This window comes from Myotis yumanensis, unplaced genomic scaffold (assembly GCF_028538775.1).
Source record: "Myotis yumanensis isolate MYYU_CA2020_CCGP unplaced genomic scaffold, mMyoYum1.0.hap1 SCAF_1, whole genome shotgun sequence".
NCBI lineage: Eukaryota > Metazoa > Chordata > Mammalia > Chiroptera > Vespertilionidae > Myotis > Myotis yumanensis.
The window spans coordinates 194,143,590-194,161,513 of record NW_027223752.1 but is presented as its reverse complement, the minus strand read 5'-3'; the positions used below and the strand labels follow the sequence as shown (position 1 = coordinate 194,161,513).

Below are 17,924 nucleotides of genomic sequence, written 5' to 3'. Positions count from 1 at the left end.
CTCTCAAGGTAGCCAGGTAATAGAAAGAGATTGAGAGAGAAACAGGCCTAGCACAGAGAATGAAATTTTCAAAAATTGTGACAAAAAGATATTGCTATAGTTACTGTCACATGGTACAGACAGTAGAAATCTATAAAGCTTTTGAAATTGTTTACCAACAAACTGTATTACTGGCTATGAAAACCTTCGATTGAACTTTAACCCTGCAGCCCCTAAATCTATACTGAATGGTAGAAAGCTACAAAAGTTGTCCAATTCTTAGGAATGTCATATTCTTAAATGCCTACTACTTCAGATGTGGTAAAAGAAGATAACAGTCCTAGCTAGTTTAGCTCTGTGGATAGTGCATTGGCCTGCAGACTGAAGGGTCCCAGGTTCGAGTCCAGTCAACGGCACATACCTGAGTTGTGGGATCAATCCCCAGTGGGGGGGTGTGCAGGAAGCAGCCAATCAATGATTCTTATCATTGATGTTTCTATCTCTCCCTTCCTCTCTGAAATCAATCTACACTAATAAAAGAGTAATATGCAAATTGGTGTCACTCCACTATACCCACCAGCCAATCAGGATGAGTATGCAAATTAACCCAACATATGCAGGCACAGAGCGAAGACTGAAGGCTCTGCCCGAGCAAAGACTGAAGATGACTAAAGACTAAAGACGACTGAAGACTGAAGAGGCTTGGCTTCTCCACTGCGGCCGGAGCAGAGAAGCCTCAAGGCTTGCCTTCTCTGCTGTGGTCGGAGAGGAGAAGCCTCAAGGCTTGGCTTGTCTGCTGCAGTCGGAGCGAAGGCCTGGGTTCCGGGTGCCAGAGGAAAACTGGTGCCGGCAGCCAGGGGAAGTAAGGCCTATTGCATGAATTTCTTCCGTGCAACAAACCTCTAGTAAAAATATATTTTTTAAAAAAAGGGAGAAGATAACAAACAAGGAAGAATCACCTAAGAACAAAGCCAAGGCCACACAGAATAATCAAAAGGGCAATCCCTCCATAAAGCAAAATCAGAGTTTAACCAAGTAACTTACACAGTTGCCACGGCAAACTATTCTGCCCAGATGGATTTCATTACTAATATGAACCATGACTGCTGTCTACTTTCTATTCTTCCCTTCTCCAAAGAAGCTTTTATTAACATTATCTTATTCCTATTCACCACTCTACAATGGATTGGGCAAAAGAGAGAGATACGTTGTTTATTATTTTACAGACTATGCACTGAATTAGAAGGAAAAGCATTATGTAGAGATTACTCACTTTGAGCTATATGAGTAACTGGATGGGACTCTGGATTGATTCTCTTGAGAAAGGAAGAGGATTGTGTTACAAGGAAGGACTGTACAAATATTGGGTGGCCAGTGGTTCAGCTTGGTACTCAAAAAGTAAGGTTTATATTGGAGATATTCACTTGAGTTACCAGCAAATGCATGTATAAAGGCAAGACTAGATAAAATCACCTAAGAAGTCAGCCCAGACACAAGATGGAAAAGGCCCAAGACTCAGCAAGGAGTTACTACATACACAAAGGATATATAGTGAGGGAGTAGAAGGAAGCAAGAAGTCCAACAAAAAGCAACCAGCAACACAGAAACAGGAGAGGGTGATATTAAAAAAGCAAAGAGAGTAGCACTTTTTAAGAGGCAAAAACGAATTTACAAGGTCAAATGCTACTGAAAAGAGTAAATAAGAAGTGAACACAATAGTTATTATATCCAAAAAGAAATCCATGTATCTTTGGAAAATATTTTTTTCTTTTTTTAAAATTAATTTATTTATTGTTTAAGGTATTACAAATAGTAGTACATATGTTTCCTTTCCCCCCCCCATTGACCTCCCCCAGCCTCTCCTACCCCCCTCTCCCCCAAGCACTTGCCCTCACCACCCCCCACAGTGTCTTGTGTCTATTGGTTGTGCTTATATGCATGCATACAAGTCCTTGGGTTGATCTCTTACCCTCCCAATCCTCCCCTACCTTCCCCCTGTAATTTGACAGTCTGTTTGATGCTTCTTTGCCTCTATTTTTGTTCAACAGTTAACTTTTCTTTAAAAATATTGGGGTAGCCTGGCTGGCATGGCTCAGTGGTCATGGTTCAATTCCCCATGAGGGCACATGCCCGGGGTGGAGGGCTCTATCCCCAGAGGCAGCCAATCAATGATACTCTCTCTTCATTGGTCTTTTTATTTCTCTCTCCCTCTTCCTTCCTCTCCAAAATCAATAAAAAAAATTAAAATACTGGGGTAAAGGTCTCCAGAAGTCATCAAATAATTCATTTTATTATACAAAAACATTTTTCTACATCATGAAAATACTGAAAACAGACAGAGAATATATGTAACAAAAAGAACTGTGAAGAATACCCATAAATATAAATAACACCAACAAATCACTAAGAAAAAGGCACTAATAGAATAAGGATAAAACAGTAAATTTTCAAAAGAAAGCAAAATGAAAAAAAAAAAACATGAAAATTTACTCAATGTCAATAGTAATCAGAAAATTGAAAACCAAAACAAAACACTATCTTTAAAAGATTTAAAAAACTAAGATGACTGACCATTTCCAACAGCATTCTTATACACTTTTGATGGAAGTAAAACTTGGGAGTATTCCTCAAATTTAACATGTGCATAACTCTGGTCCAGCAATTCCATTTCCAGGAATCCATCCCAAAGAAATGTTTTTATACTAAAAAATAATGTAAAAGGATGTTCAAAATTCAGCTTACATGTGCAAAACAATGTACTGAAAAAAACAACAACACATAAATGTCTATCAACATAAAAGATCAAGCCCTAGCCAGCACTGCTCATTGTGAAGAGTGTCCGCCCTAAGGGTGGAGGGTTTGATTCCAGGTCAAGGGCATGTACCTGGGTTGCAGGTCTGATTCCCCCATTCCAGTTGGGGTGGTAGCCAGAGGCAACCAATCAATATGCAATGTGTCTTTCTCACATTGATGTCCTCTCGCCCCCTCTTTCCCTCCCTCCCACTATCTCCAAAAACAAATGGAAAAAATATCCTTGGGTAGAATTAACCAAAAAAAAAAAAAAAAAAGTCAAGTATATTATGCACATTCATACTACGGAACATTCATAATAAGTGAGAATGAGGCAAATCCTTATGTACTCTCTTATACACACACACACACACACACACACACACACACACACACACTTCCACCAAGAAAGCAGAACATTTGATATACACCTACCTGTTAGTAGCATTTACCCTGAGAGTGGGATAAAATCTTTATGTATTAGAAGACTGTTTTTTAGAAGTTAAAAGCATTCATTAGTTTTTATAGTTAAATAAATATATAATAATTATCTAAAGGTTCATCTCTTCAACTGACATATTTTGGGAATGCTCATCAATGAAATTCTTAGCAGACAAAATTTCTTTGTTAATCCTCACCCAAGGATATTTTTTCCACTGATTTTTAGAGAGAGAGAAACATCAATGTGAGACACATTGATTGGTTGCCTCCCACACACACCTGACTGGAGCCAGGGATCAAACCTGCAACTGAGGTACCTGCCCTTGACCAGAACCAAACCCGCGACCCTTCAGTCTAAGGGCCAACATTCTAATCACAAGCCAAACTGGCTAAGGCAGCAGACAAAATTTCTAAGTGACAGTTCTGCTCTGTGTGATAATTTGATTAATACACCACCAAGAAAAAAGAAAAGATAATTTCAAACAATGATTAATTCTGGAGAATAGGATTATAAGGTGATTTTTGTATTCTTTAGATCATTTTTATCTTGTCAAATGTCCATAAATATGTATGTATAGTTTCTACAAATATGTATAATGTTTAATTAATATTTGATTAATATTTAATAGGAACACTGTACATAGAAATCTCATTTAAAACCTATTTAACATTGTACCCTACCACTGTCCTTTAACTCAATTTCTCACATTTTAACACATCTCTACCTGCAGCAACCATAAGTATACTAATATAGCTACCTCTTTTCTTACTACAAAATCTTCAGGTAAAAATTAGAATAGATAATTCTTTGGTGTAATTTAGTTGTCAAGAACACTCGAATATATCACATATAGACCTCATCTTAAAAAAAAATACCAAAAATTATTGAGTATTCTAAAAGATATAAAGTGTATCCTACCAGTATTCTAAAACAGAAACAAAACAATCCCTATGAGACCAATTCTAAAAACAAAGTTACACTGAAAACTAACATAGACTCCTAAGTAATTATACAGGTTTAAAATCATCTTCATAGTTTTAAATTATTATCGTGTTATCTCAACAAGATTTAAATTTTATAAAGCTAGGAATACTGTCCCATTTTCCTCAAATCCCTCATAATCTAAAGTGATTTTTCTGGGTCTGAATAATGCTTCTCTAAAAAATTCACTTAGAAAAGTATACTAATAGTGGCACTTATCTTCTAAAAATCATAAAAAAAAACAGAATTCCATCACTGTCCTAAATTTTTATGTATATAAGTTTAAAAGTTTTACTAACTGCAGTATGTATACAATCATTTAACTCAATACATACAGCTATAATTTTAAATATAGCTAACTTTTTCAAATTCACTGACAGGGAAATGATCGAGATTATGAACAGCCACACATACGAAAGATTCAATATTTATATTTGCCAAATAAAAGAATTAACTCCTATATTGCATCTCGCACTAGTAAAAGCTATATAATCTGAGACTTTGCAACAGGACTATTTTGTTATTAAGTCGGAATAACAAATAAGAGGGAAACATCGCCTAGAGAAGGAAGGAGATAATAATGGGGTCAATGACTGAACTGGAAATAGGCCTGATGTAACACCAACAAGACGACTTCCTTTTCTTCTCAGGTTTCATATTTAGGGTGATAGGAAAGAAGAAAAGGAAAATAGTACACCGTTATTTACTTCAAATTCAAAACTGATTAAACCACTTTTTCCAAAGATCTGAACATTTTTCAATCAAAGGTTCTTTAGTTAAAAGACAACCCATGCCCTGGCCAGTATGGCTAAGCAGTTAAAGAGCATCAGTTGGGCGCACCATATACCTGAGTTGCAGGTTTGATTCCTTATGCGGGAGGCAACCATTTGATGTGTCTCTCTCACATCAATGCTCTCTCTCTCTCTTCCCCTCCCTCCCTTCCACTCTCTCTGAAAATACATACATACATACATACATATATACATACATACATACATATATACATACATAAATAAAATATCCTCAGGAGAGTATTAACAACAACAAGAAAAGAAAAGAATTAATTTTAGAAGTTTTTATTTTTTTAATTTATCTTTCTTTTCTGTTCTTTCTATTTTGGAGGGGGCAAGAGGATAAAAAAAAAAAAAAGAATTAGATAGAATTAGATTAGACCAGCCGTGGGCAAACTACGGTCCACGGGCCGGATCCGGCCCGTTTGAAATGAATAAAACTAAAAAAAAAAAAAAAAGACTGTACCCTTTTATGTAATGATGTTTACTTTGAATTTATATTAGTTCACACAAACACTCCATCCATGCTTTTGTTCCGGCCCTCCGGTCCAGTTTAAGAACCCATTGTGGCCCTTGAGTCGAAAAGTTTGCCCACCCCTGGATTAGACCCAATGACAGCCTAGAAAGGGGATATGCCCTGGTAGAGATGCATAGCTATAGATAGTTTCATAAAGTGTCAGGTCTAGTCTGTACTTTCAAATTATCTCAAAAAATGAGAAATGAGGAGTTCACTCAATTTCAAAACTGAAATATTCACTATCTAATATACCTCATATTTTTCTCCATGTTATATGGTTCAGTTTGAGTAACTGGTTAATTTGAACATTAATTACCCAGCAATCTATATATATAAATGCCTAAGCGACTGGAACGACCAGTCACTATGACGCACACTGACCACCAGGGGGCAGACACTCGAAGCAGGAGCTGCCCCCTGGTGGTCAGTGCATTCCCACAGCCAACCTCCCCCAGCTGGCCAACCTTCCGTGGTCCCTCCCCCAAGCCCCTGGGCTGGGACGGGGAACTGGCGCCGCGGTGGCAAGGGAAGTGGGGGGGGGGGGGGGGGGGGAGGGAACTGTGCAGTGGCGGGGCACTGATGATGGCAGCGTCGGCATCCAGCGTCTGTTCCTTCCGCACCTGGCCCGGTGACTGTCGCCTCCTCTCTCACCCAGCCCTGACTGGCCTGGCCCCAGATCAGTCCTGATCACCAGCCAGGCCTACGGACCCCACCCATGCACGAATTTCGTGCACCGGGCCTCTAATAAGAACATAATTAAGTAAAACCTGTAGTCCTCCTTGTTCATGTTTTCCATCCCTAAACCTACTATCATTTGTAAACTATCTCTCTCTAGAAGTTCCCTAGTTTTAGTGATCATTTTCATGGTACATCAGGCAGAAATATATATATACACACATATATATAATGTTTTATATAGCTGTATCACCACATTATTTAAACAAAGATTAAGATTTCTATTATCTCCATTATCTTATATAATCTTATTCAATATTATGCTTAACTTTTCCTGAAAAAACATGCTTTGTTCCAGACCACTTATCCAAAAAGGAATATTTTTTTACCCAGGACTCAAAAAACCTATTTAACGTTTTCAATTTATTCCCAACTATCTTGTTATTCCCATAACCACAATTCAGTATGATCTATCTGTGCAACTGGAGAGAGATTGCATCATATATCAAACTTGTTTTATAAAGAAACTAAATAATATTGGCTCCAAAAAATATTCCGTAAGTATTGTGATCATCCCATTTTTTTTCTACCTGACCCTCTTTTATTTATAGTTTCATCCAGAAATTTAAAATAACTCTCTAACAGACCAGGTAATGTTTATGAATTCTGTAAGATGACAGAAAGCAACCTCAGTTTTGCTTTCAATAATTATTCCTGTATTAATTTCGAATTTTATAGCATTCTTGGTGAAAATAAAATCCAACATGTTGCTTTCAATAATTAAAATCCCAAATTATAAATCAGGATAAATGATAATTATACTGTTCCACAATTCCACTTCCCCTCATGACTGTATAAGAAGAGTTAATAAAAAAAAACCCAAAAGTTAAGAAATTTAACACCATAAGTCAGGAAGGATATTTTATTTCTGGATGACAAGTGGGTAAATGTATAACTCTACCAGATAAGAAAGGTTCCAGGGAATAGAAGGGTATTCATATATACCCATCACCTTCAATTCCCTAATGACTTGTTTTTTCCAAAAGGTGAAAGTTGAAAGTGGTTGTTAGTCAGCCTAGGCATAGTTTACCAAGGATAATGGTGCCCTCTATTGGTCCTAACAAAAACGTAAGTGGTACCAGCAGGTATTACTTCATATACCATTATGAAATTCTTTTTCATCTACAGTCATGTTAAAAAATTATAAGTTCACTACATCCACATTCTCTAACACACTAAGTTATTTTTATAAAAATGCAGAATACTGTTATAAGTTCAAATACATTGCCTCAAGGACCTTAAAAAAAAAATCAATCTCCTAGTCAACTGGATGCCAGTAGAAGCAGTCTAATGAATAATCTAGTGAATTTCTGGGAGCCACATTATGCTGATTTGATGATTATTCAACAATGAAAATTTTTACAATACTCCAATGAGGTTGATGAGGTTTAACGATGACTAAAGTAAATTGAGTAGAGCGCAATGAAAACATCTGACAGAAGTCCACCATAAATAGCTGCAACCAAGTTTGGATACCTTAAGACTTGAGGTCCTAGCCCTAACCGGTTTGGCTCAGTAGATAGAGCATCGGCCTGCGGACTGAAAGGTCCCAGGTTCAATTCCGGCCAAGGGCATGTACCTGGGTTGCGGGCACATCCCCAGTAGGGTGTGCAGGAGGCAGCTGATAGATGTTTCTCTCTCATCGATGTTTCTAACTCTCTATCCCTCTCCTTTCCTCTCTGTGAAAAATCAATAAAATAAAATAAAAAAGACTTGAGGTCCTGAATAATGAATCAAATATGATGGCACCTATTTCATAGGGTTATGGTGAAAATGAAATGAGAATACATGAAAGCTGTTTTAACTCATTTAAATATCATAGCAATGCAGTAAAACAGGATCTACTATTATTGCCATTTACATACCATAAAAATGAGGGGGAGAGAGTTTAAGTAATTTGCCCAAGATCTAGGTGTATGGATAAAGGATTTGAATACAAGCTCCAGGGCATGCTCTTAATCATTATGTTAGACTTGACACACATATGCACTGAATAAGTAATAGTTTTTATTATGTTTTTTAAATGTATATATATATATGGCTTAAGGTACTTATCAAAAATTCAATAATCAATGTCTATTAGTTTAACTGGTTTTCCCCCTAATACCTGTGGAAATCCAAACTCCAACTATTTGGAAGCCCTTGGATCCAAGAAAGAAAGAACACTATTCTTTCTCTTGGCTTCCTAAATGAATTCATGGAAAATGTTTATCGAGTATTGTGCTTAAACAGAATAGGAGACAAGATAATTATGACACAACTAATGCTTCAAAGAGCTTAACATCTAGTTTACAAATACTGCTTCTTCAATTAAGATGACAATGGGAAACAAGTAAGCCTCTCAACCCTACCTCTTTCATGTCAATAAAGATTTTCCAAAATACTTTGAAAAGTAAGTCAGTACTAATTTATTTACTGGTTTCCCTTGTCTAAAATGTCTTCACTAGGTTTGCTCCTTAAATTTAAAGCCTTAAGTTATCTATAAAAACATATGGCATTCTGATCAACTTCTGCTGCATTTACATTTTAGGCACACAGAACTGTTACATTTGTACATGAGTCCTACTTTTAAAAAAATATGTTTTTTATTTATTTCAGAGAGGAAGGGAGGGAGAGAGAAATGGAAACATCAATAATGAGAGAGAATCACTGATCAGCCCTCCCGCATGCCTCCTCCTAGGGATCAAGCCTGCAACCCTTGACTGGGAATCAGACCATGACCTCCTGGTTCATAGGTTAACACTCATCCACTGAGCAACACCAGCAGTGCCATGAGTCCTACTTTTAACAGAAAAATTTTCCTGTTTGAATTCTGCTTTAGCAAACACTGATGCAATTCAATTACATTTTAAAATGCATTCAGTAGAATGCAATGTTATGTTTTAAAAATATGTTTTTAATGATTTCAGAGAGAGGAAGGGAGAGGGAGAGAGAGATAGAAATAGAAACATCAATTATGAGAGAGAATCATTGATTGGCTGCCTCCTGCAAACCTCCTACTGGGGATGGAGCATGCAACCCCGGCAGGTATCCTGATGGGGATTGGTGTGTGACCTTCTGGTTCATAGATCAATGCTCAACCACTGAGCATACCAGCTGGGCTAATGCAATGTTATTTCTGAAATGGACTATCAACACTTGCAATTTCAACATGTTTCTCTTTGTAATATTAGAGTTAGTAATTTAACTTAGTCTACTAATTTGAAAAGAAGTGCATCACAGCAATATGGAAAATAGAAATGTATTTCTTAACATAAAAGCTGTTAGGAAATACATTTCAATTTTCCATATTGGTCAGTTACCCACTGAGAGACAAGATAATTATACATTTTTCCATTTTTGACCTAAGGTTTTGTGTCAAATGGGGAGGGAAGAGGAAGAACTCTTGGTCTTATGTTTTTGTTTCCAGGTATATCCAAAGTTACACCAATTATCTAAAACATGATTATTCTATTCTGAAATGCTGAACAGAAAAATCCCATTTCAATAACCTGTTTTAACATTTAGTAAGAATTAGATTCTTTTTCTTCAACACTCAAATAAAGCTGTTTCAATTGCATTGCCTTTCCTTCCAACTTTTCCTCTTTCGGCAGAAAGAATATCCAGCCAGCATTTCTTTATAGCAAATGTACAGATAGTTATGCTACCCTCCACCTTTTCAGATTAAATACCCCCAAACCTTAACTTTTTATATTCCTCTTTAACCTTGTGATGATTTTAAATGGAACGATAATCTCAAGAATCATGTCATCCACATTTTTCACCATATAGTTAATAATATAATGAATTAGAAAACGGACTTAAATACAAGTATTAGCCACAAAATTTCCTAACACTAGAAATTTAAACTTCTGTCAATGTCAATAAAATGGTAATGAAGTGAAAAACATTGCACAAGTGATCCATTTATAACATATAGTGACCATGAGGTTTATTTATTTCTTTATTTAGGTCAAGGATGAAGGCAGTTGTAGACATACTGTGTACTCCTTTCTGTTTGCTCATCCCTCGTCATGTATCTATATAGATTATTTTTAATGGTTGCACTTTATTACACTTATCTTTTGACTTGCTGTCATAACAAATGGCAAACCCACAATACAGAACAAAGTAAATTAAAAATAAACACTCGCCTAGTTGATCAAATTCAACATATACCATTCCTGGTTGTTGTTTTTTAAAGGAAAACCTACCTAACTCACAAAATAAGCACATTTACAAACTTAAGACTTTTCTACATGATGTAAGAGATAACTCAATGTTTTGCTTATCAGACGAAAATCCAATGGACTAAACTATAAGTGAAGTTTGCAGCATAATAATCCAGTAAGTAATGCATTCAACTTGACAGTGAGTTCCAAACCAGAGCTTGATATTTTGTTAGAGAATTTAAAATCTTAACATTGGTATTTTACCCACAATTACAAGATTGTGTTACCATGCAATTCACTGCCTATTTTTTGAAAGAGGTCAGGAGTAAGCTGTCAAAAAGTGTACTGGTCTGAACCATTAGAAAACTCTCATTTGTACTTTTGCTACTACTCACCACAATCAGTTTCCTCTAAGCCTTGTTTTCTTAATTAATAAAAAAGAGTTGGACTAGATTTCTCTAAAATGTTTCTCGTCTCTGTGAAGAACCATGCAACTGAAAGTTCTACCTACTATAATAGATTTTATTGAAAACAGGATCCCATCACATCCCTCTCCTTCAATGTTTCAAATGTAGCCTGAACAACAACTATCCTGAGACATCCAACTAGGTCAATACAATATCTATCAATACAAATCAATCCACAGAATTCAACAGGTTAGTGGAATAGCTGGAAATGTCCATCTCTTTGGTACACATATTTGAACTATTACACCCCTGCTTATATATAATGTCATCCTGTCTGAGGTAAAACAGAAACTGGTCTTCTACTAATAGACAAGTCTCAAGCTCTTAAAAGGGTATTTCTCTATTTGAACAGAATCCAAGATTCAATAACGCAATTTTCAAAAAAACAGCCTTGCACCAAGTTAAGCTCTATGTTTGTAAAAGAGAATAAATGGCAAGTGGTACTTCTAGACAATTCAGTTGTTCTCTCATAACTAATTTTTATAACCAGCCTTTAAAGCTGTTTTCCTTCAGCTGCCTTAAGTTACAACTTCTTTATCCATATCAAAATTCCCTAGCTCCCATTTCAGAGAGTGAACAAGAGAGTGACCCAAAAAAAGACAAAACACCCCCAAAAAACAACAACAACAACCCTGCTAACTAACTAGTAAGGCTAACCCTTAAGCTTGTTGTCAGCCTGGTATGCTTTACTGAACTTTTTGGGGTTCCACGGCCTCCTGTGAAGAACGAGGTCCTGCAACGCCGCCTGTCTGTGGACCCAGGAAAAATTACAAACAGTTATGAAACCAGATCACTAGGACAAACCAAGAGGCCTTCCTCGTCCAACTCACCAGGACCCAGCCTGGCTCCAAGCAGGCACCTGAGTTGCCCCACAGCACCTGGAAAACATGACCTAACCTAATTCTTCCTCACGAGGGAAGCACCTGGAGAGGTCATGGGAACGTCCGCGTGAGGATCAAACGCACTTTTCATCCTCTGCATTGCATACAAATGTAGTATATGGACAGAAGACCAGTTTATGCAAAAATCCTTGAAACAGGGAGGAAGTGAAGGTTGCTTCGGCAGCCACGATTATGAGAAAAACCCGCAGCAGAACAATACGGAAAAGTACAGCTGCTCACGTGTCTCTCACACACAAACACAACTCTAAATCCATGACCACCTTACCCCCCCCCCCCCCCCCAGACTGCTCCTCGAACCGCACAACTGGGAGAAATTTACCAACTTCCAGTCGCCGATCCATCATCTTCCTCCCGCCCCCGCCCCGGGCCCTGCCAATGGGGAATCTAACCCGTTTCTCCCCTCCCGGGGTAGCGCTCTGTTCTCTAACTCCGTGGACTCGGCGGCGCTCCCACCCCCACGTGTCAGCCGCCCTCCCCCACAGCCCCACGCCTCGCGACTCGGGCACGGGAAGCCGGCCCCCGAGAGAGAGCGACCCGCAGGAATCGGTCCCCCCCCGCCCCCAAGTGCCCTCCCACCCTCGGCCCCTACCCTTTCCAGTCCCTTCCTCCTCCTCCCTTTAAAGCAGGCCCTTGCCTCAGAAACCTCCTCTTCCTCGTCGTCGTCGTCCTCTTCTTCCTCGCTGTTGTTGCTGCTGGTGCCGCCGCCGCCTCCGCCGCCGCCGCCGCCGCCGCTGTTGTCGCTGTCGCTGCTGCTTTCGCTGCTGCTGGGGGGTCGGCAAGTCCGGTTTCGCTTGGCCTTGTGGTGCTGCTGCTGCTGCTGCGGCGGCGGCTTCTTCTTGAGGAGCAGGTCGCACACTCGCACCATCCCACGAGGAGACGAGGCCGAGCGAGCCCCGCTGCCGCCGCCGACCTCCGCCGCCGCCGCCGCCGCCGCCGCCGCCACGGGGGGGCCCGCCGCCGCCGCCGCCGCCGCCGCCGGGGGGCTCCCTTCTCCTTCAGCAGCCGCCGCCGCCGCCGCCGCCGCCGCCGCCGCCGCCGCCACCGGAACCGTCGCCTTCTCCATCCCCAGGGAAAGAGGGAGGGCGCGGACGGGGGAGGGGCGTGGGGGCTACGCTCTACCGCGACTTGGGCTGCACCGGGGCCAACACAGCGCTCGGTGCCGCCTCCGCCGCCACCGCCTCGGTCACCTCTACTGCCGCCGCCGCCGCCGCTCCGCCAGCTCTCACCTCGTCTCGCGATACTAAGGGCGGGGAGCCTGGCGGAGGGAGGAGAGAGCGTCAGGGAGCAAGGGGGGGCGGTGAGACGTACAGGAAGACCCGGGTGTCGGGACACTCGGAGGAGGGGAGACGACCGTGCAGCGCGGGGAGCGCGCCTGGGGCGACCTCCGACGGGGAGCAGGGGGGACCGAGCGGGGCCGCGATCCCTGCCGTGGCGCCCGCGAGCGCCCCGATTGCTTCTCTCTGCTCGCTGCTTCCCTCACTCACAGCCCTCTGCCGTCCTGTCTTCCTTCCCCACTTGAGACCTGAACGCCGCCGCGGGCGGAAGTGTCCGTGACGCCATCAGCCGGCGCCCGGACGGTGGCGCGCGCGTGGACGAAAGTGAGATTTCAAGGGCCAGTGCCCGGCTCCCCCGGGCTGGCCGCGCCTGGGCGCCTGGGCCGGGCTGCGAGGAGCGGCTCCCGGCCGGGTGGGCGCCGGGGCGGGAGCGCGGACCAGGCACTTGGTTAGCGGGAGGCCCGGACCTCCAGATCCGGGAGGTGGGGCCTCGTTTTGCTCGGTTGTACATCGTTTTATTCCTGCTTTTTCCCTCCCCCCTCCTCGCTGCCAACTCCTGAGTTAGCGCTTTGGCTCCTGAGAGATGGCCTGGCGTTAGGGAGAGAGCCCTCTTTGCCTAATTGAAGTCTTGGGTCACTTCCTGAACCTGCGTTTATGCTTGTGTGATATGAAGGAGTTCGATTAGGTGAGGTCTGACCACTACAAACCCAAAGTTCCCAAGGCGAGAAGGAAACAAGATCTGGGCCCGGCTTCGCAGACGATTCGCGGACTGACCCTGGTGTGGTTCTTCCGCCCTTCGCCTTCCCCGCGTTTACCTGCGAAGTGTGCCTCGTAAACAGTCAGCCTTGTCCATGCACCTCTCGGAAGGAACATTGTGATGGGGGTTGTGAGTTTACTGTCGGTTGGCCGAAGGACCTCCGGGACTTTGGAAATAATAGCGTACTTTATTCAGCTCGGAATTACCGTTTTCTGGTCCACGAAGAGCACCGTGGCAGAAGGTAAATGAAGCAGACGTCCAAGGCAGATGTACTGGCACAAGATAAAAAGTATGTCTCAGCTGACGTAGTTGTCACCTTACGGCTGCTAAGTTTAGCGGCGCGTGCCTGACTTTTTTGGGGCTTTTTTCCTTTTAACATTGGCATACCGAATGAAATGTGGGCAGTTGCCAGTCGCTCTATAGAGTACTAGGGCAGAATTGGCAATGACTGAATCAATCCATTCAAGCAAAAATTCATCATGTGCCTACTGTGCGGATAGGGTCCGAAACCAAAGTTGGCTTCCAGAAGCTTTATAGTGTAATGGGCGCTGTTGCGGGTTTACACACCAAGTGCTAACCATCTGCCTGTTCCTCTCCTGCAGTGCTAGCCGAGTTCCTGTGCAGGACAGTAGGCACCATTGTTTATCTAACCACACAAATTTAAGTTCTATAACCTCAGCTGGATTTCTCCCTCCTATTTTGCATGTCTTTCAGCACCTATGCCTCCCTTCCCACCAGAATACTTTTTGCAGTCTTTAAATTCTGGCCACATTGCATTATATGACTTTACTTCAAACTTTACAAGAAAATGAATGGTGTTAGACACAAACTCCTTCAATTTTCCAAATGCTAGAAAATTAGATACTTCTTTGCTTTTCTCCAGTATCAGAGGAATGAGATACTCCCCGTTCTTATGTCAGATGAATTATTCATCTGTTCCCTGGTTCCATTCCATCTTTCTCTTCCATTTATTATCTTTTCTGTCTTTAATCTTCCACATTTCTGGTTCCCCTCTGTCTCCTTCACAGTCAGGCTTTTAAAAATATTCTACGTTCAATGTCTCTTTTTGTTATCTGAATGTCATTCTTAATTCTAAATTCTGTACTTATGCTATCAAAAATACTGTCTTTAAAGTAATCCCATTATTTAGAAGAAAATGAGTTATTGTTCTTTTATAGAGTACTGAAATTATCTTGGTGGCACTAGTAGGATGAGGTCAAACTTAATAGATTGGAGTGACTTTCTGTTATTTTTATCTAGCATTTTTTTCTTTTTAGAACCTTGTGACAGAAACTTGACCAGCCATTCATGAGACTTATTTTTTCTTCCTGGATATACTAGTACAGCTAGAATAAATTTCCCAATTTTCCTTGCCATGTGGTTGACTTTTAGTCAGTGAAATATGAATGGATATGATATGCTCATTTCCAGGCTTAATGGGGTCCTCCCTTTCCCTTCATCTTTCTCCATCAGATTGAAGCTAATGAGTATAGAAACCTTGAAAACAATATGTTGGAGATGTCGGAGCCAAAAGAGAGAAGGAGCATATGTGACTAAACCACATCCAAATTAGAAAACACTTCTTTTTGGACTTCTTATAGGAGAGAAAATTAAGATTTGAGAATTTACATCTTACAAGAACTAGAATGACCATAACTAATCCAGAAATTGGTATCAGAAGTGGGGTACTACTAAGACAATAACCTAAAATATGTTGTATTGTTTTAGTGATGTTGAAGAAACTGATATTAGAGGCTGGAAGAAGGAAACCTATGCTTTGCAGTGGGAAAATAATTGGTAAAACTGTTACCTGTGATAATTGAAAAGCATAACACCTATCTATTCAGGCTGTAGTCTAGAGGAAACAGTTCAAAATTATAGTGTATTTTGAATTTTACATTTTACTTTTAGATAAATTTTACTAAAGAGAAGCTTTGGAAATAATTACAGAAATTAAAGTGCATAAGAAATTTGGAAGGATTGGTAAAGATGACATTTTCTAGACATTGAATAGCAAAATGAAATGAAAAGGCCTTGAGTACAATTTCTTTTAAGATTTAGTTCTGGATCAAAGATCAAATGAAAGCTTTGGCCTTCTCATCCAAGACCATTATGTTGGCTGGGATGATGTTTTAGAGAAATTGACATGGGCAAGGAAGCAAAGAAGTAATTCAGTTTTGGCAATTATATAAGAAAGAACTTTGGGAGTAATTACTAGAAGCAAATCTATATATATACACAAAAGGCGAATATGTAAAGTGTCCCCTCTGGAGTTGGACTGGGAGTTCAACTGCTTGCTATGAGTCGCACTGACCACCAGGGGGCGGCACGGAACGAAAGAAGGCCCCAGCCAGCAGCAGGAAAGCCCCGATCGGCCCTGATTACTGGCCAGGCCTGGGGACCCTACCCGTGCACAAATTTTATGCACTGGGCCTCTAGTATATCATAAGATTTAATTTCTGAAGGAGTTTTATTACAAATCAGATCATGAACCTGGCCCTGGCCAGTGTTCCCTGGCCTATGCACCGAAGGGTTGTGGGTTGGATTCCCAGTCAAGGGCATGCACCTGGGTTGCAGGTTCGATCTCAGCCTCAGTAGGGGCACGTGCAGGAGACAACCAATTGATGTGTCTCACGTTGATGTTTCTCTTTCTCCCTCCTTCCTTCCTCCCTTCCAGTCTCTCTAAAAAATCCATGGAAAAAATACCCTCAGGTGAGGATTAACCCCCTCCCCCCAAAATCATGAACTTGGTTCAAATAGTGTTCAGTTGTTAAACAGCAAGGCAACTGTTCAACCCCAAACTTGCATAAGTAGGAAATAAGTGCTTTACAGTCCATTTCCCATGGCCACATCCCTAAATGGAATGTGGCCATGGGAAATGGACAAAACATTTCAGAGGCTAATATCAGGTCCATACAGGGACAGAGGATCACAAGGGAGTTTGAAAGACTAGATTGAGCTCTCATCAAAACTTCCTCCACCCTTGAGAGAAATGCCTGTGAAATATTTCATTATTGCTGTTCATGTGTATTGCCTAGTGTCACATTTTTCTCTATTCTAAATGAGCATTTTGTAGTTACCTGCCCATGATCATTCTGTTTCCTGGGAAATGTGATATGAGAGAAAACTTGTCTTTCATTCATAGGTTGCATCTGGACCTAATGAAGATGACTGCATTACCTGAACATCTAGATTTTAGCCCAGCTGGTGTGGCTTAGTGACTGAATATCGACCTATGAACCAGGAGGTCACAGTTTGATTCCTGGTCAGGGTACATGCCCAGGGTGCGGGCTCAATCCCCAGTGGGGGGCATGCAGGAGGCAGCGATCAATGAGTCTCATCATGGATGTTTCTATCTCTCCCTCTCCCTCCCTCTCTGAAATCAGTAAAAACATTTTTTTAAAATCTAGACTTTAAGCTTGACTTAGTGACTTGGTAGAACTTTAGATTGGGGTGGGATGTGTTCTGTGTGTATGAAGAGAGATAAAATAAATATTTAGTGATAATTGTGGACTCTTGTGGTCACTACGTTCTTTTTCTGGGCACACATTCTATTTCTCAACCTCCCTTGCAATTGGGCTAACTAGTTAGATGTGCCAATTAGGTTCTAATTAACTAGAAATATGAGTAGAAGTCATGTGTTCCTATTGCAGCTCTGGTCCATAAAAGTATCACATGAGAAGTCCTCCAAGATCTCCCATTCCCTACAACTTGAGGAAGATGAACACATTTGTATTGGAAGCCGTGCATTAAAGTTGGTGAAACCACAATATAGGACTCAGGTTTCCTGAATCAGCATTTGGAGGTTAGCTGCCTGCCTGTTAAGAATACTTATGTTAGAGTTCATATGCATTCTTTTGTGTTAAGCCACTGAGATGAAAGTTTATTCTAATAGTAGAGGCCCGGTGCACGACATTCATGCACTGGGGGAAGAGGTCCCTCAGCCCAGCCTGTACCCTTTCACAGTCTAGGACCCCTCAGGGGACGTCCACCTGCCAGCTTAGGCCTGATACGCCCCCCCCCACCCCCCGGGCTTAAGCCGGCAGTCAGACATCCCTCTCACAGTCGGGACCTCTTGCTCCTTACTGCCCTCCTACAGCGGAGGTGGGAGAGGCCACCACCACTGCACTCACCAGCC

At 41.3% G+C, this 17,924-nt stretch overlaps 1 protein-coding gene and 1 long non-coding RNA gene across 6 annotated transcripts in view; one reads left to right on the top strand and one right to left on the bottom strand.

The window, feature by feature from the left end:
- The window catches only part of ANKRD17 (ankyrin repeat domain 17), a 177,967-nt gene extending 165,134 nt beyond the window's left edge, over nt 1-12,833 (bottom strand). For 3 of the 5 annotated variants that reach the window (XM_070395159.1, XM_070395195.1, XM_070395178.1), the window contains exon 1: nt 12,390-12,637. In XM_070395159.1, coding sequence (XP_070251260.1) covers nt 12,390-12,620 — 231 coding nt within the window. In that variant the 5' untranslated portion in view covers nt 12,621-12,637. Of the gene's footprint in view, nt 1-12,389 lie in introns of all 5 variants that reach the window. The other 2 variants (XM_070395149.1, XM_070395186.1) reach the window with 1 other exon arrangement.
- A 237-nt stretch (nt 12,834-13,070) lies between these two features.
- Nucleotides 13,071-17,195, top strand: LOC138994908 (uncharacterized). The gene is made up of 2 exons (XR_011468488.1): nt 13,071-14,075; nt 16,932-17,195. It is a non-coding gene; the product is annotated as an uncharacterized lncRNA (long non-coding RNA).
- The last annotated feature ends 729 nt before the right edge of the window (nt 17,196-17,924 follow it).